Source organism: Lissotriton helveticus, chromosome 3_1 (assembly GCF_964261635.1).
Source record: "Lissotriton helveticus chromosome 3_1, aLisHel1.1, whole genome shotgun sequence".
In the NCBI taxonomy this organism is placed as follows: domain Eukaryota; kingdom Metazoa; phylum Chordata; class Amphibia; order Caudata; family Salamandridae; genus Lissotriton; species Lissotriton helveticus.
This window is the reverse complement of record NC_136061.1, coordinates 124223973-124250313: the sequence shown is the minus strand read 5'-3', so window position 1 is coordinate 124250313 and position 26341 is coordinate 124223973. Positions and strand designations below refer to the sequence as shown.

Sequence of the window (26341 nt, the reverse complement as noted above, 5' to 3'; positions counted from 1 at the left end):
ACCTGTAACTTTGGTTCCCCAGTATTGGTAACTTTCATAGATTCCCATGCGCCCACCCTCCTCCCCTGGGAAAGCTCAGCCTCTTGCAAATGTGGTTCGGTTACACAACGGCTGCAAAAATCTGAGGCTCTCTCAGGAGGGTTCTATGGGGTGAGGCTACTCTGATTGGTTTTTGCAATTGTTTGGTCTCTTTTACAAAAAGAGGTGGATATGCTACAAAATGAGATGAGGCCTAGGCCCTTCTTTCTCTTTTGTACCTACTGCTATGGTATTTTATGTTTACCGAGGCTCCCATTCCGACGACGGGGTAATGATACAAAGCATGGGAATCTATGAAAGGTACCCATACTGGGGAACCAAAGTTACAGGTAAGTAACTTGTTTTCTTCAGGTGACTGTTTTCCATCTATTCGGCGACGGCCTTCATTCCTTCGTGGAGGTAGGTTTTGGCTGTTGTGGGGTCCTTGGTGAGGGAGAGGATCAGCTGGGTGTCAGCATAAGAGATGATGTTGAGGTTGTGCGATCTGACAATGTTGGCGAGTGGTGCCATGTAGACGTTATAAAGGGTAGGACTGAGGGATGATCCTTGGGGTACGCCGCAGGTGATCTTGGTGGCTTCGGATCGGAATGGAGGGAGGCAGACCATCTGCATTCTGTCAGTGAGGAAGGAGGTGATCCAATCCAGGGCTTTGCTGCGGATCCCTGCGTCATGGAGGCATGTACGTAGGGCATGGTGGCAGACGGTGTCGAAGGCGGCCGGGAGGTCCAGGAGAATGAGGGCTGCGGTTTTGCCTTTATCCAACAGGGACCTAATGTCGTCGGTGGCAGCGATGAGGGTGGTTTCGTTGCTGTGGTTGCTGCGGAATCCGGATTGAGACGGGTCCAAGGTGGTGTTCTCCTCGAGGAAGCGTGTCAGTTGCTTATTGACGATCTTCTCGATGACTTGGAACGGGATCAGGGAGATGGGACGGAAGTTCTTGAGGTTCTTTGGGTCTCTTGAGTAGGGCTTTGATCTCGGCGTGCTTCCAGCTTTCCGGGAAGGTGGCAGTCTCGAAGGAGCTGCTGATGGTCTTCCGGAGTTGGGCTGCGATGATGGGGCTCGCTTTGTTGAAGATGTGGTGATGGCAGGGGTCGGATGGTGAGCTGGAGTGGATGGTGTTCATGATTTTGACGACGTTGTTGTTGACGTGGTTCCAGGAGTGCACGAGGTTGGAGTGGCTCGGGGGCAGTGAGTCTGCGGCATCGGTTGTTGTCGGGTGGGTCTGGGACTTGAAGCTGTTGTGGATGTCTGTGATCTTGCGGTGAAAGAAGATGGCTAGTGAGGCGCAAAGGTCTTGCGACGGTGGAACGTCGTTGGAGCTGGGGTTGGAGAGTTCCTTCACAATCTTGAAGATCTCTTTGCTGTTGTGCGGCCTGTTGTCAATATGTTCCTTGAAGGAGGACTTTTTGGTGGCTTGAATGAGTTGGTGGTGCTTGCGGCTGCGTTCTTGAGGGCGGCGTAGTTGTCCTGTGTCTGTTCCTGGCGCACTTCTTCTCCAGTCTTCGGCATGTCCGCTTGGATTCCTGGAGGTCGGTGGTGATCCAGCTGGTCATTCTTTCGGTGCTTCTGTTTGAGGGTTTCTTGATCGGGGGTTTCTCAATCACGCCAGATGACTGGCAGGCGTGCTGTACACTTACTGGCCAATTAATGCCAAATAGTAATTTAAGGATTATACATTTTAAGTTCATACACCAAATGTATTATACCCCTATGCAACTAAATAGGTATGGCCTTAGAGCAGATGCAAATTGTGCCAGATGCGAAGCACCAGATGCCGATTTTCTACATCTAGGCTGGAGGGTGCACTGATTCTGGACAAGAGTAATGCACACAATATCAGATATGCTGGGTGAGGTGGTGGAGTGTTCTCCGACGGTGTGTGTTCACTCGGGTTGTGCAGGGGAGTCCCTTCGACAGTCCGAAAGCGGGTGGCAATAGCCATATTAATGGCAAAAAGAAGGGTAGCAATCCACTGGGGAGGGAAAGGTAGCGATACAAAAGGGGATGATGGACGGAGCGTTTGTATAAATCAAACACTCACCCCCAGTCAACTGATCTGGGTTTAATCCATCACCATTCTTTAGTTCACTCAGCCACCCCAGTTCAGACATGGCTATATGCAAATCAGTCTGACCCTGTGCCTTATGGGTACAGTCCAGCCCGAACTGCCAAGCCATGTCTTCCCTGGACCGGAAACAAGCATCCTGGGACCGGTTTCGGATTCATAATCCTCATCAGCCAGGCTATCTTGAATCCAGTGGCCAAGTGAACAAGGGACTCACGTCTGAGCATACCCTGCCACACTTAGGGCGAACAAAGCGATACAAAAGGGGATGATGGATGGAGCGTTTGTATAAATCAAACACTCACCCCCAGTCAACTGATCTGGGTTTAATCCATCACCATTCTTTAGTTCACTCAGCCACCCCAGTTCAGACATGGCTATATGCAAATCAGTCTGACCCTGTGCCTTATGGGTACAGTCCAGCCCGAACTGCCAAGCCATGTCTTCCCTGGACCGGAAACAAGGATCCTGGGACCGGTTTCGGATTCATAATCCTCATCAGCCAGGCTATCTTGAATCCAGTGGCCAAGTGAACAAGGGACTCACGTCTGAGCATACCCTGCCACACTTAGGGCGAACAAAGCGATACAAAAGGGGATGATGGACGGAGCGTTTGTATAAATCAAACACTCACCCCCAGTCAACTGATCTGGGTTTAATCCATCACCATTCTTTAGTTCACTCAGCCACCCCAGTTCAGACATGGCTATATGCAAATCAGTCTGACCCTGTGCCTTATGGGTACAGTCCAGCCCGAACTGCCAAGCCATGTCTTCCCTGGACCGGAAACAAGCATCCTGGGACCGGTTTCGGATTAATAATCCTCATCAGCCAGGCTATCTTGAATCCAGTGGCCAAGTGAACAAGGGACTCACGTCTGAGCATACCCTGCCACACTTAGGGCGAACAAAGCGATACAAAAGGGGATGATGGACGGAGCGTTTGTATAAATCAAACACTCACCCCCAGTCAACTGATCTGGGTTTAATCCATCACCATTCTTTAGTTCACTCAGCCACCCCAGTTCAGACATGGCTATATGCAAATCAGTCTGACCCTGTGCCTTATGGGTACAGTCCAGCCCGAACTGCCAAGCCATGTCTTCCCTGGACCGGAAACAAGCATCCTGGGACCGGTTTCGGATTCATAATCCTCATCAGCCAGGCTATCTTGAATCCAGTGGCCAAGTGAACAAGGGACTCACGTCTGAGCATACCCTGCCACACTTAGGGCGAACAAAGCGATACAAAAGGGGATGATGGACGGAGCGTTTGTATAAATCAAACACTCACCCCCAGTCAACTGATCTGGGTTTAATCCATCACCATTCTTTAGTTCACTCAGCCACCCCAGTTCAGACATGGCTATATGCAAATCAGTCTGACCCTGTGCCTTATGGGTACAGTCCAGCCCGAACTGCCAAGCCATGTCTTCCCTGGACCGGAAACAAGCATCCTGGGACCGGTTTCGGATTCATAATCCTCATCAGCCAGGCTATCTTGAATCCAGTGGCCAAGTGAACAAGGGACTCACGTCTGAGCATACCCTGCCACACTTAGGGCGAACAAAGCAATACAAAAGGGGATGATGGACGGAGTGTTTGTATAAATCAAACACTCACCCCCAGTCAACTGATCTGGGTTTAATCCATCACCATTCTTTAGTTCACTCAGCCACCCCAGTTCAGACATGGCTATATGCAAATCAGTCTGACCCTGTGCCTTATGGGTACAGTCCAGCCCGAACTGCCAAGCCATGTCTTCCCTGGACCGGAAACAAGCATCCTGGGACCGGTTTCGGATTCATAATCCTCATCAGCCAGGCTATCTTGAATCCAGTGGCCAAGTGAACAAGGGACTCACGTCTGAGCATACCCTGCCACACTTAGGGCGAACAAAGCGATACAAAAGGGGATGATGGATGGAGCGTTTGTATAAATCAAACACTCACCCCCAGTCAACTGATCTGGGTTTAATCCATCACCATTCTTTAGTTCACTCAGCCACCCCAGTTCAGACATGGCTATATGCAAATCAGTCTGACCCTGTGCCTTATGGGTACAGTCCAGCCCGAACTGCCAAGCCATGTCTTCCCTGGACCGGAAACAAGGATCCTGGGACCGGTTTCGGATTCATAATCCTCATCAGCCAGGCTATCTTGAATCCAGTGGCCAAGTGAACAAGGGACTCACGTCTGAGCATACCCTGCCACACTTAGGGCGAACAAAGCGATACAAAAGGGGATGATAGACGGAGCGTTTGTATAAATCAAACACTCACCCCCAGTCAACTGATCTGGGTTTAATCCATCACCATTCTTTAGTTCACTCAGCCACCCCAGTTCAGACATGGCTATATGCAAATCAGTCTGACCCTGTGCCTTATGGGTACAGTCCAGCCCGAACTGCCAAGCCATGTCTTCCCTGGACCGGAAACAAGCATCCTGGGACCGGTTTCGGATTCATAATCCTCATCAGCCAGGCTATCTTGAATCCAGAGGGAAAGGAAGCCCCAAACATGAACACTGGCTGTTGGACCTCGTGTATTGCAGAGATCAGCTGATATGCTATGCGAAGGAGCTCCCCTTGTTTTCCCGACCAAAAGATATCTGAAAACCGTTATCCGCATATTTACGGAACCAATGTGAAGACTAATTGTTTCTGATATGTGCAGTTTTCCCGAATATGCATGGATCACTGTCTGTAATGCATAAATACAGGTGAAGTCCGTTACATATTTGTGATGAAACGAACTTACTGAGAACATGGTAATTTGTGTTCTTTTGTTGTACTGTATTGAAAATGCAAAAAAATAAAAAGTAAAAGATGTATGTGTGTAAAGCTTGAGTCTCTGACTTGAATCATGATTGGGCAGCCTTTGAAAAGGTGTGAGCAGCATCATTTATTTTATTTATTTATAAAGTTTTGTATAGTGTGATGAAAGATGGCTCGTCCAGTTAGAAAACCACACCACAGACTATCTACACAAATCAAGCACTCTGGTTGGAAATCACTTTATTGCAATGTGTAATCTCAGACATTGGCCCAAACACAGATATACACAGTACTGGAAAAGGGAACCTCAGCTAAGAAATATCAGATGGCTCTTAGAATAATATTTGGCCGCAAAATCTTCCATTTTTACAGCACATAAAGAAAATCCATACAAGTTACTCACAAGATGTTTACTCCCCTATACAACTTCATGTATTGTTAGGCAGCCCCTTGACTTTCTAGAACTGTGGCAAGAAGATCACTTGTTTTCATACGTGGGGGTCCTGTAAATTCTTACAAGCTCATTGGAAATACATCTTCTCTCATTTTAGAGATGTAATTGGGATAGTCATTCCCTTGCACCCACTAATGATACTATTGGGCCATTCTGGAGAAGATAGCATATATCTATTAACCACACCACATGAGAAGCTTACCACTCATCTGTTGGTAGGGGCACGTGTTGCACTTGCACAATTCTGGATGCAACCTACTACCAAATATTTGTTAGGGGAAAATATGGACGATTTATTCACTTGAAAGATAAACTGTGCTGCTACATGACAGGATGGACAAATTCGAAGCCGCATGGCTTCGGTTCGTAACATTAAGAACCGGGATAGGCTATTGTAAAACAACCTTAGCCAAGTCTGAGAACTGAAAGGCTGGGCTTCATATCGTGGAATCCTGTTCAAGAGTTGCATCTGATGTAAACAACCCTCCAAAACCCTGCGGCTCAATGTATTAAATACATATTGTTTAGACAGTGATTATAATGTGTGCCAATTTGTGTACGACCAGGGTTTCTTGTGATGGTGGTGTTCTTTAGAAAATTAAAATATATTGGTTTAAAATAAGCTATAGATTGGTGATTGTCAGGAGTATTTCAAGGAGTCAAACTACACATCACAATTCACATTAATTTGAATTCATGTTTACACTTACAGATGTCAATCAGTGCAGGGGTTATTTAAAGTCAGCTAAGGCATACCAAAATCACTTTGAACTGAGAACATCTATTAGAATAAAACAAATCTTTTCATTAAGGTTTGCAAAGCAAGTCAACAAAATTCCATGTGTAAGGAAACATTCTTGTACTCAAGACAAAATTAAACCATCAATTGATTTAATTTCTTCAGAGTTTTGTTTTCTTATTCACTGGTATCTGTAGAAGTTTAGCAGACTTAATGTTATCATAGTTCCCTGAGGTTCCTGAATCTAAAGGTCCTGAATCATATTTCCCTGTCCACCTGACAAAACGATGTTAATAGTAACAGTCAGATGAGCCACAGTCAACCGCGTGGTATTCATTATAGTACTGAATTTTTATTATCTTTGTCTACGAACCACCTCCTTCATGGTCCACCCTGAATTGCCCTGAGTCTGCAGTTGTCAGAAATGCCCAGTTAATATTGTCTCCGGAGTGTCAGGCAAACTTGGGCTCATCACACAGTCAAAAGCTGCTGAGAGGTCCATAAAAGCCATACAGAGTTGCCCTTGTTTTACTAGAGTATATTTAGCTGCTACTAGCATTAGAATAAGGCACAGATCTATAGTGCCTTTTCCTTTCCTAAAGCTATATTGTACTTTGCAGAGGATGTTCTTTTTTCCTACTCAGGATTTTAGCCATATTGTCTATTAAAGAGAAATACCAATAATTATTAGGATTGGCACTATCTCCCTTCTTAAAAAATTAGATTGTTACTGAGTGCTTCCAAGAATTTGGAGGCCCGGCTTTAGCTATTGAATTAAATACATTTGTTAATAGGATGCCCCATAGTGAAGTATTCGAAACATATCAGCGGGGACCCCATCAGGACCCAGAGCCTTCCTGGCTTTTGACCACTGCAAGCCTAGATTTACTTCTGTTACCTTGAAAATCATACTGGAGGTGTGGACCGATGAGTGGTAATCGCCTCAGTTTCTAGACTCTTTTTTTACTCTGTAAGGTTTTTTGGAAAAAGTTAACCCAACCCTTTTCCTCGATATGTACCACTAGGGACGGGTCCTCTGACTCTTCACAAAAGGGAGCATTCACTGCTTTCCAAAATCCAATGTTGACATTTGATTCCGAGGCTTGGAGTAGATTTTTCCAAGCTTCTTCTTTCAATTTTTTCAGTCTTGTCTGCCTTGCTAATTTATAGCTTACCCGCAAAGACCATACCAGCTTTATATTTCTCGGGATCTTGTTCAGGGCTATGCGGAGGTGTGATAAAGCCTTAGAGCAGACAGTATCAAACCAGCGCAATTGTGGGGACTTTTTTGCTAATAGGGGCGGGTTAGTTGCTGGTTAATACCACTCAAGATGTCTTGAAATGTGTCTATCACCTGTCTTGGGGTAGCCTGGTCATCCAAGCAGATCATCACCTCACATAGAATCTCAAGAATATGAGAATCAATTTTGACACCTCTACTTTGTCCCACTTTAGAGTATAGCCATTTTACCTGGCAAGGTTTGGTTTGGGGACAATCCTGGATGAACTGGAAATATCACCTCTCCAGGCTAATTGACAAACTAAGGTGGCGTGATCACTTAGGTCTATGGAATAGAACCTTAACATTCTTTATAAGAGTTCTCAGGTTATCCGAGATAATGATGTAGTCTATAGTTGAACCTTTCCCCCTCTTCTGAATGTTCTATCCAGGCAGCCAGTATCCTTATATAGCTCATTGCCTATCGCTAAATTCCAAGTCATTTGAATTCTATTTGAGGCATACCCATACAAAGTATGAACAAAATGTATACTTGGGCACCCCTCCAAATCTGTTACATCACAGATAGGCTTATCAAATACTGGGCAACTCTTGATATTAAAGTCTTCCAACCTTAATATTTTCAGTGGCTTACAGGGTGAGGTACTTAACTCATTAATCCTCCCTTCAACGTCTTCGGCGACAAGTTGAGTATACGTCCAAGCTCCTCTTCTGTTACTGCTGACTGTGACCTATTCTTTCAGGAGAAGGATAGAGGGGCTGAGCAGACATCTTTTGGAATAATCACAAATGGTTACGGAAAGATGAAGTTCTAAAATAAATTTTAGCTGTTTGGGTTATGACAGATTTTAATGGTTCACTACCTCTAGAGAAATAAGATGCTGCCACTGTGCCAACGTACATACTTACCTTTTGATAAACTGGTGTGATAATCTCTCCCACTTGGTTCTTTCTCCTCCTCCTCTCCACCTTGCTCTCCTTTGGTTCTATGCTAGAATCCTCAGGTGGAGGCTGTGTAGAATGTTGGTGTCCCCTCAGTTGTGGCTTGAGAGGACTGACATGTGAAGATGATTGTACATTACTGAACATTAAAGAAGATGTAATCTACTCACTGCTTCCTTCATTACTTCAGCGGGTCATAAACACTTGGTTTGTTGGCAGTTTCTCTTAATGTTTCTCCGAGAGTATCAGCAAGCCGAAAGACCAAGAGTTAATAAAAATGATACTCCTCGGTGGTGCAGATCTAGAGGTGTCTATGCAGGTCAACTCGCTTGTTCAGCACGTCAGTCAACAATATGTACTATAGTCTGCTGTCATTAAATGTACTACCTTGTAGCTACAAGCACCCACCGTACATTAATAAAGGTCTCCTTTTGATGGCATATGGATTTTGAGAGAGGCAACCCCCTATTTCATACAAGCATCTTACACCTTCAAGTTGAAGAGGTATCTGGCTTTCAGCCTTCCAATATGAAAGTACACATCCTTTTATAAATGCATCTCTCTTGCTATGAATAATTTGTTTTTCTAAAAATGTTATACAGAGTAACATCCTTACTGGGACACTTTTCTGTCTTGGGTAATTACACTATTGCTAAAAACTTTTTTTTATCTAGATAGGTTTTCCAAATTTGTTTGAACTTTTATTCATTAGACCAGGCTTAAGAGTTATAACCCAGTCACCAACTTGGAAATTGTGTTCTTTGTTTTTCCATTTGTCTTTGAACCATCTCACCATTTTATTCTGTTTTATTTCAACCCTAGACGCAAGGCCAATATCCAATTGAATTTAAGATTTATTCTCAGCACAGCAATTTAAGTCCATCCATAAACAGTTCCAGATGCAACTGGGTAACAGACAAGATTCCAGTATAAAACAAACAATGCAGAATCTAGAATGTGGATGGAAAGTAAACATGTCACATGCCAAGGTTGGCAAGAGCCATATGATGTAACAAAGAAGGAAGGGGTGAGGAAGAGAGGTAGAAAAGCTGATAGAAGGATGTAACAGTCACCCTCGACCCGAACTTCACCTTCAAAGAAAACACTGCCAAGAAAACCAGGACAGTACTTTCCTACCTGAAAAAACTGAATCCATTACTACCCACATGCACCATATAATCATAGTTATGGCTGCTTTGATATAGATCATGCTCTGCTCACCCTATACTTGTGCTTCATGTTGCAGCACACTTCATTCAGGGCTTGAAGGTGCTCTGTCACATTACCTCAACACTGGCTCCCCTCCTGGCCTGCTTCATTTTCAAGGCCAGCTGCATCATAGACACTGCCATCAGGAACAGCTTTCCTGACTGAGAAATTAATCATTATTGTTGCACCACATCAGGTCGGCAACTTTGGTAGAATAGAGAAAAAGAATTATATAAAACAGCTGGAATACTATCTATTCCATTTAAGTCGGGTATGAAACAAAATCCCCATTTTATGAGAATAGCTCCATTCCTCCTGCAGATCAGATATACATTTGTCACACTTCTTCAGAGAGCATGAATACTTTAATGAATACTTCTAACTGCAGATTCCTCACATTTAGAATATTCCCCAGATACCAGAATTGATCCAGAAACTTTTTATAGCAGTCCTGCACACTCCACAAATGGCGGCATATGGCTCTGCTAAGGCTACATTCTGTCCCGGAAACGACTAGGTGGAGAAGCATATAAGTGCCATCCCTGTGCTCAGACTTTAGTTTCTTTTTTTCCGTGCTTTTGAAAGTGGATCTGAAGCTCTGCTTAACTTTTTGTCTGTCGTTCCACGCTTCCCAAAACTAAATTTAGTGTGCAAGTAATTTATGTACAATCCTAAAGCTGCAGGCGTTAAACCATTCTGTGACTGCAGAAAATTAATGTTGGTCAAGGACCTGCATAAGGTGTCTTTGGTGTTTTGGCCCAGAGCAAGCCTCCAGCTGTCCGATGAGTGCACCCTCATGCACCAGAAAGCGAGAGCACAAAGTTGTATGTCACTGAACACAGGTCATAGGCCTTGTGTAGGTTTCACTCTAGTTTCAAACCTAAGGTGAAGCGGGACCCAACCCCATTGACAAAAGAGAAGTCACAAGTGCACAATGGTGCCAATTGATCACACTCCCGGTCTCCTCTTGAGTAGGCCATCTTGCAGTTGATCCTGATGTTCCGGAGTTCCCCAGGCCATCAGTGACGCTGCAGCATGTTGAGGCTTTCAAGGCAGAACGGCTAGGTATCTTTGCCACTCTTCCGGCTCCCTCTGGTGCGCCCTCAGGCCCCAGAGAACCACAGGGGCCCTCAGAATGATTCCCCTCAGAGGAGCCATCCTTTGTGCTGTTTGTACCCCTTGGACTTGTCTCGAGTTTAGCACAGACTCTGGTGCAGACTACCAACCAGGCTCCAAAACCCGCATTGCTCCCTCCTTCATTGAAGATGCTGCTGACACCAGAGGAAAATACGCTAGCTCTGATGTCTGACCCCCAACTGGTGTCGACTTGACATAGTCAGTGGTCACGCTCTGAATCCACTACAGCCAACCAGGACGCCTTACTACTGGAGTCTGATCCTATGTTGCCACTAACGCAGATGGGCCCTCCTTGGAAGCTCCTTTGTCTTTATGTCTTCAGCTCAGGGTGGAGTTTGCCATCGTCCAGAAATGACGATGATGGTGATGGTTTATCCAACCTTCACTATGATGAGCATTGCCCCTACATGAACTTACAAGAGGCCAGTGGGGTTGGTTTCATCTCCAGGGCCTCCTTTGTGGTAATTCGACACGTAGCTGAAGTCCTGGACCTACAACTGCCTGAAGTTGAAGTCAAGACTAAGGTCCTTACAGTTTGCCCACCTAGTCCTGCCTCCTCTGAGCCATTGCTTCCATTCACGGAACCCCTTACTGACACCTTGATGGGTACGATGTCCAAACCCTGTCCTTGCTTGCAGGTGAGCAGGCAGGTGGCCGGATGCTGTAGATTGGCAGCTGGTGATCCTGATTTACTTACACAGCGATCCACTCCAGAGAGTCTGATGGACCAGGCTTCCAACAACAAGGTGAACCAAAATAAATTCCCTGCGACACCCCCATCAGGGGGGTGGATCGAAGAAGATTGGTGTGTTCATTACACAAATGTTCTCTCCGGCCTATCTTACATTAGTCATTCAATGCTGTTTATCAGGCCAGCATATGCACATCCTCTAGGAGATTGCCAGTAAGACCTTGCCGGAGGTCCCTGAAGAACTTGGGGCCTCCTTGGCTTGAACTATTCAAAATGGTCAGGATGTGGCTAAATACATTATCTGTGATGACCTTGATACTACTGATTGTCTGGGGAGAGCAATTGGCATGAGTGTGTTGTGAACTACAGGTTCATATAGGCCTCCCTTATGGATAAGGCTTTTAATGGCTCGCGTCTATTCAGTGAAAAACGTATTCTTCCTTGCAATGATTTAGGGAGAGTAGGGTCACAGCATGCCCTTTGCGTTTTCGGAACCTGCCAGACAATTTTCTCACTTGTTTAGGAAATTCTGAGGCTATGCCAGCAGGTTGGCGTACAGGAAGTACCAGTCTCTCCAGCCCCCTCTGCAGTCAACTCAGTGCTTTAGTGGCCTTGGACGTGGTCCTGCAGTCTTAGTGCAGGTTACCATGAACATTAATCGTCTCAGTCCCCAACTGCTACGGCAACAACCTCCAAGCCTCTTTAGCTTGCCATTAGTGGAACAAACCCATCATGTGGGAGCCAGGATCCTGCACTTTCTCTCATAGTGGAGTTCCATCACCTACAGATGGGTCCTCCAAAGCGTTCAACTTAGCTATGTCATACCATTTCTGGCTCCTTCCACACCAGGGCTGTATTTCTGTTCGTTCTAATGCAAGTGGTGCAAGCTGTATTCTCCAAAGGAGCCACTGAGAGGGAGCCTGAAAGAGGGTTGGTTGTTACTCTCGCTATTTCCTCGTGTCAAATAATTGAGGACTTCAACATCTTTATATCTTTGTCATCTGCATGGCTTGCGGCCAAAGGACAAATTCAAAATGAACATGCTGCCCAAGTTCTGTCTGCCCTGAAAGTCTTGGCCCTGAAAGTCTTGGGCCTGAAAGTCTTGGCCCTGAAAGATTTTCCATATATCTGTCCTGCTGGTCCATAGACATTACCTTTAGTTTGCGGTAGGCAAAGAGCATTTTCAGTTTGTCATGCTCCCCTTCCTCTTCACTAGTGCCCATCGGGTGTTAAGGAAAGTGATGCAAATGGTTGTCACCCATCTTCGGAGGTTAGGGATATCAGTTATTTCCTACCTTAACAACTGACTGTTGATGAGCCAAAGTCACACCCAGCAGCAGCTCAAAGGGTTCCTTTTATAGGCGCTGTCTTGGACAAAGTGTGGTTTAGGGCCTTACCCCTGTTGATATGCTTTGTGGACAATTGGCCTATGATCCAGATGTTTCGACCTTGGTTCTGGATCTCAGTGAGAGCAGCTCTGAGGCTTCCTGGCTTGTTAATCTCCTGCATCCTGCTTAATGACTATGCCAGATGGCATATGCAGGCTGTGCAGTAGGATCTGAAGTCCCAGTGGACCCAGCACTAAGGCAACCTCTCAGACATCATCCAGGTTTCAGAGGTGACTACATGCTATGTGCATTGGTGGCTGTTGGATGGCAGATGGACCAGTGGAAGGCGTTCATTGCTGGATTGGGGAGGTCACCTGAGAGCGTTAAAGACCAGAAGACTCTGGTTTACAGCAGAAGCCCAGCTCAATATCAATCTTTTGGAGTTGCGATTCATTAGTCTTGCGTAGTAGACCATCCTGCTGTTCATCAGGGGAGACTGGTACAGGTTCTTGTAGACACCATCACGGTATGAAGATGGGCAAAGTGGGGTCTGATACAAGGAGGCTCGGCCCTCTGTAGTTGCTTGGAAAGTTGTTGTATACCCCTGATTGTGAATCACCTGGTGGGAGCCTTGAACACTAAGGTAGGCAAGCTCAACTGATGGTGCCTGGCGGGTCCTGAATGGCAGCTTCAACCTAAGTTGGCATGGGGCATTTTCTGACAGTGTGGGAGAGGGAGATCTATTTGCCACTGTCGAGACTATGTACTATCTAAAAAATGTGTGGGTTAGGGTTCCAACTAAAAGACTCCCTAAGAGGCGTGTTCTGCCTGGAATGGAATGCCTTCCGACTTCTTTTTCTCTTACCTCCAGTTCTGAAGAAGATCATGATCATCTGGGCTCCAGATTGAGCCAGGAGAGTGTGGTACATGGAACTTCTGGGCATGAGCGTTTCAGCTCATTTGTATAATTCGGTCCTTTATCTATTATCCCTTTTTCCCCATCTCTTGGGTAGGAGGATGGGTTTGCTCTTCTATTATGTGTGTTTAACAAAGAAAGTCCAGTGATGTATAGGACCATATTAATTACTACTTTTGACTTTTCATTTGATATGTCCTTACTGTGTCCTAACCGTAACATTAAAAATGAGCTGGCATAACTGGCTGTGCTGTAAACCTTGGGAAAGCAGGCATTCTATAATCCTTTAAGTGGCTGTGGCAGAATTTACACATTCACTCCGTTTTTTGAAATGTTGAAATTCTAGGTCTTCAAAATGCATTTTGAGATGCTGTTCACAGACTGAGCTATTATGTTAATGAACTCATTAAAATAGTATTAATGAATTGGTAGGATTGTAAATAAGTAACTTTTTCATCGTTTGTAGATCCTGTGGCTCTAGTGACTTTTGTTTCTCCATGAAATGCGGTTGGACACACTAAGATAGATACTTAAATTATTTCCTTACTATACTTGGAGTCCACAGCCGCTCTTAGTGCCTTTAACCTTTAATCCTAATTGGATTATTGAGCTAAATAAAAAAGGAAAATTAAAGTAGCAAGTTAATTTTAGCTATGCTGGCCATGTAGGGTTATGTCCTTCCCTCCACGAGTGTGGATCGTGATGAGTAAGTTAAATATTCTATACGTAAACAGTAGAAAAATGTGGTTTACTACTCATTTGTATTTGACTGCTTTTTCCTTTTTCTGTACAGGTGGAAATAAGGTGGCCTGGTTATTAAAGAAATTTGCAAATTATGGAAAATGTGCATAGCAAAAGATATGTGATTTAAATAATGACTCTTACTTAAATTTCCATTACTACCAATTTAATTTTAGATGTAGGTTGTTAGTATTTTGTACTGGTAATTGCTCTCTAAATTATTTATTCTGTGTAGCGCTGATTCTTTGCACTTTAGTGGTGTTTTCATGAGGCAGCCATGTTTTATCCTTCAAACTTTCTTGCATGGATTTAAATGGAATGGAATGGAATGAGGATTTGTAGAGCGCGATGGCTACCCAGGGGCGTCCCAGCCCCTCAAGTCAAGAAAGTCAAGAAACTGTATGAATACAATTGGCGTGCATTGCTCCTTCTCTAGCTTTCTTTTCTCACCAGCCGCACAACCTTCCTTTTGATTATTGACTCGGTTACTTACCTGTAATCTTCATTACTCCAAGTTAGTCTTCCTCGTCACAGTCACCATGGAGCACTATGTATTCGGGGCACAGCATTCGCCCATAAAAAAAAATCTGCACCCAATATGGCGGTCCGATCTTGGACCTCAGGGACGTCAATTGCTTCCTCCGGAAGGAGAAGTTCAAGATGTTAACTCTGGCTCAGAATTTTGTCTGCCCTCGACCCTGGAGACTGGATGGTAGCGTTGGACCTGCAGGACGCATATTTCTACATTCCCGTCCTGCCTGGCCACCGGCGTTACCTGCAGTTTACGGTAGGCCACGAGCATTTTGTTTACTGTGCTCCCCTTTGGCCTTACCAGCACCCCTCAGGTGTGCACGAAAGTGATGGCGGTGGTCGCAGCTCATCTGCGCAGATCAGGGGTTCCAGTCTGCCCCTATCTCGTCGACTGGCTGTTAAAGGCGGGCTCGCCCATGACAGTCGTCTCCCACCTCAAGACTACGGCCGACCTCCTTTATTTGCTGGTGTTTTCCATCAATGTGCTGTAGTCGCACCTGATTCCCTCCCAGAAGCTCCTTTTCATCGGATCGGTTGTGGATACGACACACTTTCGCGTCTACTCTCCTGAAAGGCTAGTCCAAGATATTCAGGTTCTGATTCTAATCTTTCAGCCTCTATCCTGGGTTTCGGTCAGGATGACCATGAGGCTGCTGGGCCTCATGGCCTCCTGCATCCTGCTGGTCGATCATGCCAGATGGCATATGCAGGCTCTGCAGTGGGACCTGAAGTTCCAGTGGGCGCACCATCAGGGGAACCTGTCCGATTGCGTCCAGTTCTCGGAGGGCACTGCACAGCAATTGCAGTGGTGGCTCATGAACCGGCATTGGGTCAATGGCAGATCCCTCTCCCTTACCCAATCGGAGCACACGCTGGTGACGGATGCATCCCTCCTGGGATGGGGCGGCCACATGTGAGAGGCGGAGATCAGAGACCTCTGGTCTCCGGCGGAGCCCAGGCTCCAAATCAACCTTTTGGAGCTTTGGGCGATCTGACTTTCTCTGTCAAGGGAAGAGTAGTGCAGGTGTTCACAGACAACACCACCGCCATCTAATACTGCAAAAAACAAGGCGGGTTGGGGTGCTGGACCCTATTTCAAGAGGCCCTGCGCCTCTGGACATGGCTGGAACATCAGGGCATTTCCATAGTGGTTCAACACCTGGCAGGTTCACTGAGTGTCAGGGCTGATGAACTCAGCCGCAGGTGCATGATGGATCACGAATGGCATCTTCACTCGAAGGTGGCGCAAGGTCTCTTTCAAAAGTGGGGAGAGCCTTTGTTAGCTTTGAAATTTCCAAGGCGGCACTCGCTAGGTGACGAGTGGAGTTACGGTCTGTTGTACTCCTTTCCGCCTATACCACTTCTGCCCAGAGTGCTAAAGAAAATCAGTTGCGACCGGGCCCAAGTTTTTCTTGTGGCTCCGGACTGGGCTAGAAGAGTTTGGTATCCCGAGCTACTCAGTATGACCAGCGATCCCCAGATCCGACTGCTTCTTTGGGTGGATCTTCTGTTGCAGCAGCAGGGGACGGTCCTCCACCCGAACCTATCCAGTCTCCACCTCCTTGCGTGCAGATTGAGCGGCGGCAGTTGATTCCTTTCGACTTGCCTCCTGAAGTCTGTGATGTCATTCTGGCAGCCAGGCGTCCCTCCACTAAGTTGGTATACGCCTGCATGTGGAACGAGTTTGTGGCATATTGCACAGCAGAGGCTGTGGATCCCCTTTCTGCCCCTCTTTCAGAGGTCGTTCTGTTCCTTCTTTCTTTGGCCCAGCAGGGTTCTGCTCTGGGCCCTATCAAGGGCTTCTTTTCTACTATTTCAGCCTTTCTTAGGCTTCCTGATAAGCCCTCTCTTTTCAAGTCCCCTGTTGTAAATAGATTCCTCAAAGGCATTACTCACCTTTTCCCTCCTATTGCCTTTTTAATGCCACAGTGGGACTTGAACTTGGTTCTCACATAGTTATTGTGCGCTCCCTTTCAGCCTCTTCACAACTGTCCTCTTCGTCTGTTAACTTTGAAGACTGCTTTCCTGGTTGCCATCACCTTTGCTAGAAGAGTGAGTGAGCTCCAGGCTCTTTCTTGCAAACCTCATTTTCTGTCTGTCCATCCAGACAAGGTTGTGCTCAGAAAACGTCCATCCTTTCTGCCAAAGGTTGGACAGACCATCACTTTGCTCACCTTCTTTCCGCCTCCGCATCTTTCCATAGAGGTAGAAAGGCTCCACCGTCTGGACCCAAAACGTGCGCTCTCCTTTTACCTGAATCGCACGCAACAGTTCCGGGTGGATGACCAGCTCTTTGTTGGCTACCTTGGCGCCAAGGAAGGTTGGGCCGTATCGCCTGATGGGCCGTCTTGTATATTAAAGCCTATTCTCTGGCGAAAAAGGAGCCTCCGGTGGGGCTGCACGCCCATTCCACCAGGGCAACGGCTGCCACTACGGCATTGCGACGTGGTGTCCCCTTATAAGACATCTATCAGGCAGCTATATTGGCCTCGTTGCACACTTTTACTAAGCACTATTGCCTCGACAGCCAAGTCCGGAGAGACGGCTTCTTTGGCCGTTCTGTTCTCCGGGACTTCCAGGTGTGATCTTGGTTCGCAGACCCACCACCAGGGTTAGTATTGCTGGGGTATCTATTGTAAGGTAAGGAATCTATCACTAACGTGTTTCTTTCAGATGAACAAGTTACTTCCCTTCGGTAACGATATATCCCTAAGAAACATTAGTTAGTGATAGATTCCTTACCGCCCCACCCATTCTCCCCGTTCTGCAAATTGATTTCTAGGTAAAGGTCATCCCTTTCAGGGCCCTAGTTTCAATGCACCAGTGGTCAGAATCTTGCCTGGCTCTGCGCTCCTGGTGCAGAAAGTAGTGTACAGAACTGACGTCAGAACGCGAGGGCGACATCTAAGTAACTGCTGCGACGTCATCTCGGCGACCACGATGCCAACGACGGACGCTGAGCCTCACGACACTACCTTCCGCCACGTAGGGGTACTGCTGACGAAAACTTTCTGGATCCAGTCTGACGCCTGGGGGTAATTCTAAGGTAAGGAATCTATCACTAACTAATATTTCTTACTGATATATCATTACTGAAGTTAAGTAACTTGTTCAACGCTGAAACTAATTGTGATTATACAACAAGTGACATAAAAAAAAATAAACAGTGCTAATTTTATAAGTCAGTGTATCAAATATACTTAGTGTTTGTGGTTCACAATCATCTTCACCACATTAGTTAAACCTCTTTAGGAAAAAAAACAAATATTTGTTGTTTCCTTTTTTAAAAGAATTGTTATGGGCGCCGGCACCATTAATGAACAAGTTACTTACCTTTGCTAATGTCTTATCTGGTAGATACTCTATGTAGCCTCAGAATACTTACCTCAAAATACTCTCCAGGCGACAAACTGGATCCGGAAATTTTTGAATAATCCTCTTGTTTGCTGGTAGGTGGTGGCGTCGTTTGGCTTCATGTGGCGTTGATCAGCTCCACATGGAGTAGTACGGCTCAGTGTAGTGTAATTTGCCTCCGCGTAGTGTCACTGGCCGTGCCGGAAATGACGTGTGTGGTGCAACCCAGCGCGCTAACCTCCATTTTTTACTGTTTTCCCAACCAGAAGCATCTCTTTATTGTGAGATACACAGTTCACAGTAGGTAAAGGATGGGAGGATCATTAAGAAATCTGCATCTGGATAATGTCACTACTAGATAAGGTGTTATCAAAGTTTAGTAACTTGTTCATCTGATAAAGACTTCTAGCTACAGATTCCTTATCTTTGAATAGATACTAAAGCTGTCTTTCACCCGAGACGGGTCTACGGACTGTGTTACGCTATGAAGTCCTGGAGGACAGAATGAGCAGAATGTCCAGCATGCTGGAACTGACTGTCAAGGCAGTAGTGTTTGCAAACCTAAGCAGTAATGCCCACGTAGCTTCCTGGAAGATGTTCCAAACTGGGTCTCCCCTAGCTAGCGCAGTGGTCGCAGCGTTATCTCTGGTGGCTTGAGGTCTGGGGCTGATACTTAGCCATTGCTTATCATATTTTAATACAGAGGACTATCTATCTGAAAATGGTTCTCTTGTAAACTGCCTTGCCTTTATTTGCACCCATAAAACTAACAAAGCGTTGATCGTCCACCTGCCAGTCTTTCGTAGGATTGTTGTAAAATTACATCACTCTTTGGGTCCTGAGGGTGGGGTCTCTCCTCTTCCTTGGTATGGTGGAAAGGGGGGGGGGGCAAGAGAGTAGGCAGTGTGATATTCTGCCAGACTTGCAAAGTAGGAGTTGGGGGGAATGTTTCATTCCACCCGCGGATTTGGTGGAATTTTGATCACTCCACGTTACTGTTTAATGCAGTGTTCTGGCCAAATTCTGCTAATCGCCACGTGCCAGAATTTTTCTCTTGTGAAGCACCAGATAATGTGAGCTGGCAAGCACAAGCCAGATTTGGCGTCACAAAGCGTGATTTTCTAATGCAGGCATTCGCTGTCATTGGGCTGCTAGATTTGCTGCCGCTCAATTAGATTTTTTTACTCAAGTGGTAGAAAAGTCAACCCGAATGGCCATGCGCTCTTGTGCAACACATGGTGCAGTTCGCGCTGCTTTTAAGTGCTGCTCCCACAACCGGTGCTGCATATTTTCCATCCGTTGGTGGAAGTCAACAAAATCTCATAGAGTTTTATGTAACGGTGCGAGTTCCGTCCACACCCAGTGAAAAGGTGTAACCACCTTTGGTAAGAAGGCGGCATGGGTCCTATGACCAGCTTGTCTATGGAAAAAGGTGTTTACGGAGGTGAACCGAAAGTGCCTTTAATTTGCTTACCCTCCTGGCAGATGTTATAGCCACAAGGAATACTGTTTTGATGATCAGTACTCTGAGGGCACTTGTGCATGGAGTCAAATGAAGAACACATTAAAAGGGTGAGAACTAAATTAAGGTTCCAATGGGCATGATGAAAGTTGTAGGGGGAAACCTGTGTAAACCTTTCAGGAAAGAGTAACAGCGGACTACTTAAACATGGAGGGTTGATCCGGCAGCGACAAGAAAGTTGAAATGGCGTAAAGGTACCCGTTAACTGTGCCCATGGCAAGGCCTTGCTAGACTAGGGATAAGGCAAACAAAAGGACGTTAGACAAAGGTGAAGACAGGGGATGCACGGATTTGACAGTACATCAAGTCACAAATTTGTACCATCAGGTGGCGTAAATTGTTTTTGTGGAGTGACGCTTGGCTGCCAGAATGACATCACATACTTCGGGAGGGAGGTCAGATATCCTCAATTGTCGCTGCTTAATCTCCATGCATGTACACAGAGTGTTCAGATGCAGGGACCTGATCTGTTGCAGAGATAGGAGTTTCTCCCTAAGGTGTAGCCTGGTCTGATCGGAGGACAGATGCTCATGCTGACAATTAGAGGATATCGGCCTCTCCTTGCCCAATTCGGATCCATTAAGATGACCTGAGCGCGGTAGGTTTTGATCTTCATGTGAACTCTGGACAGGAGTGGAATCGCTTGAAAGATGCATAGGAGTCCTGTGCTCCACTCATGAGCCACTTTGAACATCCAGCATGCACAAGTGCTGACCTGGCACTTTCTCACCTGTAGTGAATAGATCTCACCAAGATTCTCCCAATCTCTGAAAAGACCTTGCACCACCTCTGGATGGAGACGGCATTTGTGATCCACGTGGCATTGACAGCTGAGTTTGTCTGCTGTGGTGCTTAGTCTACCCGCAGATATTGCATTACCAGGAAAATACCCTGATGTTCCAGTCATGTACAGAGACGCAGAGCCTCTTGATACATGGTACACAACCCCACCCACCCTTGCTTGTTGCAATACCACATTGCAGTGGAGTTGTATGTGAATGCCTGAATTAATCCTCCTATGATGGAAAGAAGAAAGGCTTTCAATTCCAGGCGAAGGGCTCTCACTTCCAACATGTGAATATGGAGCTGAGACTGTGCCAGAGACCAGAGTATTTTGATTTCCACCTCTCCCAGAAGGCCACCCCTTCCCAGAAGTGACGCATCTGTCACCACTGTGAGCTCTGGATGGGGAAGTCATTTGGGTCTTCCACTGGCCCAGTCGTGCTCCATGAGCCACCACTGTAGATTTTTTACGGTTCCCTCCAATATCTGGACCAGGTCAGAGAGATTCTCCTGATGCTGTGCCCACTGGGACTTCAGATCCCACGGCAGAGCCCGCATATTCCAATAGGCATGTTTTGCCAGCAGGATGCAAGACGCTATGAGACCGAACAGCCTCCGAGCTGGTCTCACTAAAATCAAGGATAGGGGCTGAAACGTTGGAATCATAGCCCAAATCTCCTTGACTCGCTGTTCTGGAGGATAAGCTCAAAACTTCACTTATCCAGAATAGCTCTGATGAAAGGGAGTGTCTGAGAGGAAGTAAGGTGTGTCTTCGGCATGTTGATAGTGAACCTCAGAGTATGCAGGAGGTCCACCATAGTCTGGAGGTGAAAGACAACGGCCTAGGGCGATTTAGTCTTCTACAGCCAGTTGTCGAGATAAGGCAAGGCTGGAACCACTGACTTCTGCAGATGCGCTGCAACCACCGTCATCATTTTGGTAAATACTCGAGGGGTGCTGATAAGGCCAAAGGAGATCGCAGCGAACTTATAATGCTCTTGGCTTTCTATGAACTGCACGTAATGCCTGTGGGCAGGCAGGATGAGGCTGCGGCGATAGGCATCCTTCAAGTCCAGTGCTACCATTCAGTCTCCAGGAGCGAGTGCAGACAGCCCCTGAGCCAAAGTGAGCATTTTGAATGTTTCCTTTTTCAGGAGGTAGTTGAGAGGGTGTCGGTCTAGGATAAGAAGTCTCCATCTTTTTTCAAAACCAGAAATTAGCGAGATTAGCAGCCACAACCAACTTCTGCTGCTGGCACCTTCTCAAAAGCTCCTTTGGCCAGAAGTGTGAATACTTGTCGTGAGAGGTGATCTTCCATCAGTCGATAGTTGGACAATGGCAAAGGTTGCGGGTCTGTTGGAAAGGCAGGGCCTATTCCCAGTGGACAATCTGTAGCACCGATTTGCCAGAAGTGATTTCCTGCCATTGGGGCAGGTGGTGTCGAATCCTGCCACCAATCGGTGCTCCTGATAGTAGGAGGGCAAACTAAAGATGCTTGGAAGTAGCTCCTGTCGGGAGCTGCCCATTGGGTTGAGTCGACTTCTGGCCTTGGTTCCCACAAGGCGTGTGGGAGCTGCGTCTGAAGCCACGAAAAGAATGAGATGACTCCTGGCCTTGCTGACTGGGGGGGGGGGGAAAGGACATGGCTGATAGCCCCTACTGAAGCCACGGAAAGGGGGGGAGCAGGAATGCTGCTGTCCGGGGCCATGGTGAACCCCAGGGACCCAGTGGGGTCTTCTTTGAAACGCTCAGAAGCCAAATCCGCTTTTTTGACAAAAAGGCAAGTTCCATCCAAGGGCATGTTCATATGGGATGTCTAGAAATCCTCAGAAAAGCCAGTTGTCCACAGCCAGCTGTGACGCTGGAACGCCACTATGGAAGCAAGGGCTCAGTCTAGCGAGTCGGTCGTATCCGATCTGCATCTGATTGTGTACTTTGCTGCATTCTCCAATCTGCGAAACCTTGGGAGACTATGGGCCTCCTCCGAGACCATAGCCAGCGTTTGCAGAAGCGTATCTCACACAATGTAGGAATGATGGCTCAGTAGGCACGGAAGTACCAGTCCGGTGGAAGAGAAACATCCTCTTTCCGAAGATATCCAGCATTTTAGATTCCTTATCCAGGGATGTGGTAGGGAACGCACCGGTATTTATCCTAGTGGTTGAAGCCTGGACCACCAGACTCTTAGGGGTGGGGGGAAGTCTGGGTCCCCATGGACAGGGCAATGGGGGCGAGAGATAGTCCTGTGCACAGGAGTTCCTGTGTAGGCCTTGGCCAGGCCACGAGCAGAGGTTTTAAAGTGGATACTTACACTTTCATGCGATGTCGGTCAATTGTGTGGCTTCAAATTAGATAAGTGAAAGGACAACTGTCTGGCATTTTCTACAACTTAATGCAGCTTCAGAAGAAGTTGAAACCTTTGCTCTTTTTCAAAAGCACAGAAGGGGGTGGGGCTATGGGGGATTTTGCGGAAAAAGAACATAAGGTGCTGCATCATCCCTTTATTCAAACTCTGGAAATCTAACAAAGTGTTTCAGTACTGAAAATGTATTTTCCCAAAAGGGTATTGGTGTCTAATTCTTCAAAATCTTTATCAGACACAGATATCCGTTTGCCAGACTCTCCATTAGCACATTTTTCAGGGCATCGTAAAATTGCTTACGTCTTATCCGCTCCTTGATCACCTCTGCATATGTACTTAAATGAAGTGCACAACAATAACATAGATAGTGTACCAACAATTTACTGTGCCAGGGCCGCCCTCTTATCATTCTGTATTGTTTTTATTTTTGTAGTCATCCTTGTGTGTTCAAACTGTTTTCAGGAAGCAGTAATTCAAATTCAATAGGAACTTTTCTTTTCTTTTTGTCAATAAGAATCCGAATTTCCTATGAAGTCTATTCAATGTGAAGAGGGTTTCTATACCTTTTCTGAGAGCACATACTTGAGAGAAAACACCTATTTCTTACATGTAGAGTTTTTATTACAACCGAGGGCCTCCACGTTTAGGCAGTGTCATGTTTTCTTTTTTTAATTTTTCAGTGACATATTCTAGCAATAAAAAAATATATAAAAACAAATTAGTATCACAAATCCAGACCTATTGATTTTGCCAACGTTTGTCTGTGTATTCAGGAAATGATATACAATTATTTTCTCTAAGATTTAAAATTATGACATGTTTGACCCGTCCTAAGTAGAAAAGCCATCTTGCCACTGTTTTAAAACGAGAGAAATAATAACATTTCTTAACCATGTAAATGAACTAGTTTTGTTTTATTAAAAGTAAAGCGTAAGCCAGGATGAACAAGTTGTGACATTCTGTGACCGTTGAAAATCTGCAACACATTTCCTCAAACCAACAAATGTGTTTTTTTGTTTGCAACATTTCTTTATTTATCGAAAGCATGAAGGCTAAACTCTACAGTGACACTAACACAAAAAGAAAGGGACTAGGGTGCTTAAAGTATGGCGTACGAAATACCATCTTGACAATTCTACAGCAGACGCGCTCATCCAGCAGAAGGATTCTTCGGATAGGGGGCACATGTTCCGAGGCATCGAGCAACGGAGAACAGCCGTAACTGAGTGTTGCAGGTGGCAAGAAGAGGTGATTTCCGCCTGTGAAATCCGAACTCATGAAAAATCCGAGCTCCCCACCTCCGGGAATCATTCCCAGTAAATGTTTTTGTTTAATATACAATCCGTACTAGCCTCTTCAGTTACCTAGCTTGTTAATTAAAATGAGGGTATGGAGATACAAATTTCAATTCTGTGCGAGTCCTGTAGATGGTACTGTTGTAACATTGTTTTGTTGTAAACTCATTTTGCGCTTTTAGACTTTATGGAGAATGACGGTTGCATGTTGGTGTTGCTCTAATGTGTACCAGAATTCCGCCTTTTCCTTAACAAACAATTTTAAGATACGTTGTCACAGAATTGATGCAGAGTGACCTCCACAAAATTATAGTATCCCCTCAACCTCTCAGCTCTGATCACGTCAAAGTTTTTCTCTACCAGATTTTAAGAGGTAGGTATTACCATATATGACCCTTTTACGTATGAAGATGCATGTAGAAAATGGCTGAACCGCCTCTTTGCCATAATTAGATTTATTTTCTCCTTCAGAATTGTATTTTTCTTATCTGTGGTAATGCTGTGCTGTACTTCCTGGCAAAAAAGCTTTTTTGTCATTTGGGTGCAATATGACGATGTCTATTTACTGTGTCCTCCCTCAGCCTCTCTCTCCATCTATTTTTCTTTACCTTTCTGCTTCTTATGTTGTCACAATGTCTCCTGGTTATGTCAGTGTAAATTTTGAGTAAACGTTTTACATATTGTTTTAATTTTGTTCGTGACACTTTGAAATGTAAGGCAAAGGCTTAAGTAATGCATTATCCGTGCCTTTTAAATGTGCAGACTTGGCACTATTCAGCCTTCATTCCAGCTGGGTAGTACACGTCAAATCGTGTTTAATGGTTGTCATTGTTTACTCTTTTTGTGATGGGTGCTTTTAACCACAGATTCTCTCAGATGCCTTATAAAGTCTTGCAATAGCTCCTGTGTGCTGGTAGGTGGCGCCATGAGACTCACTCAAGACCCAGTCTCGCCTCTGAGCGCACCCCTATACGCTGACGCCAGTTCCTAATCATCTGCACTGTTTGATGTGACCTGGACCTCTGCTCTTTTGGAGTTCAGTTCTCCCCGAAGCCTTTCGGTTATGCAGTGTGCATGGATGTCTCCACTGAAAATGACAGCAGGGGCGGCCTTAGGCATGTGCAAGCTGTGCACCTGCACAGGGCCGCCAAACCCCAGGGGCCGCCACGCCAATATATATCCTTAATATAATGATCCTCTGAGGATGGATACATATTTGCGTGGTGGCCCCTGGCAGGGATTTGGCGGCCTCCGGCTCTGTTCCACTTCCAAACACCCTCACCCCGGTCCCCAGCCCGGCCCCCCCCCCCTTCCGGGGCCCCCTACCTACGCTCCCTGCCCAGGACCGCCATGAGCCTAGAGCAGCCGCTGATGACAGGAGCCGAACCATGCTGCACGTGTCCAAAGCAGATGCCCGTCACTAATTAGGACACCGTCTGCCCGTGGTGCCTGAGCTCCAAACATGACTTCATGTCCTCTGACGCATGCTCCCTGATGCTAGCCAGTGCCACCAAGGAACAAAAAGCCTAATTCCACGTCACTAAACGCAGGGAGCTTGGCCCAAGCCGGGTCCCGGTCCACGTTGCGCTATTCCGGTAAGTTGAATGCAAAGCTGCATGACAGGTTGAAAACGCATAGGAAAAGTAAACAAGTCTCTCTTGGGTCCAGATGCCCCCCCTTAGGAGTGGTATCATCACAGTCTGCATTCCGGAAACCCGGCACTGGCTTTGCCGCCTTTTTTGGACCGGATTCCTAATATGAAGCTGATTCTCAGCGCTTCACTGGCCATTGTAAAGTCCACAGCAGGTTGAGGCTTTCAAGGAGGCTGTGCTGTAAATCTTCACATTTACCTTGGTGGACCTGTAGTGCATACCTTTCGGCCCCATGGACCCGCGGAGCCTCAAGTGGCACTTTCATCCCAGATGAATTCAGCCTGCTCCACCATTGTTGGAATTGTAGCTTTGAGTGGTGAGGAGTGACACTGCACTTTTCCCTGTGGATGTATGGTTCATAGTAGGTTTTCATTGCTGTGTTTTAGTAGTGCAACACGAATAGGAGATTTAAAATTGAGAGGAAAGTTTGGTAAAATGGTTGTGTGCTTAGGGTTTACTGCAATCTGGTGGAAGTGCATTTGTGTTAGGATTGGGGATTGTAGGGCAGTTTTGAGGGTTGGTAAACCAGAGCAATGGAAGGGTAGAGTGATGCCGGGTTTGGTAGTGT

The 26341-nt window shown here is 46.0% G+C and overlaps 1 protein-coding gene across 1 annotated transcript in view; it reads left to right on the top strand.

Moving 5' to 3' along the window:
• Positions 1–26341, top strand: part of NLK (nemo like kinase) — a 996575-nt gene that overhangs the window by 492249 nt on the left and 477985 nt on the right. The window contains exon 4 of the mRNA XM_078679349.1: positions 24388–24494. Within this exon, the coding sequence (XP_078535475.1) occupies positions 24388–24494 (107 nt within the window). The remainder of the gene's footprint in view (positions 1–24387; positions 24495–26341) is intronic.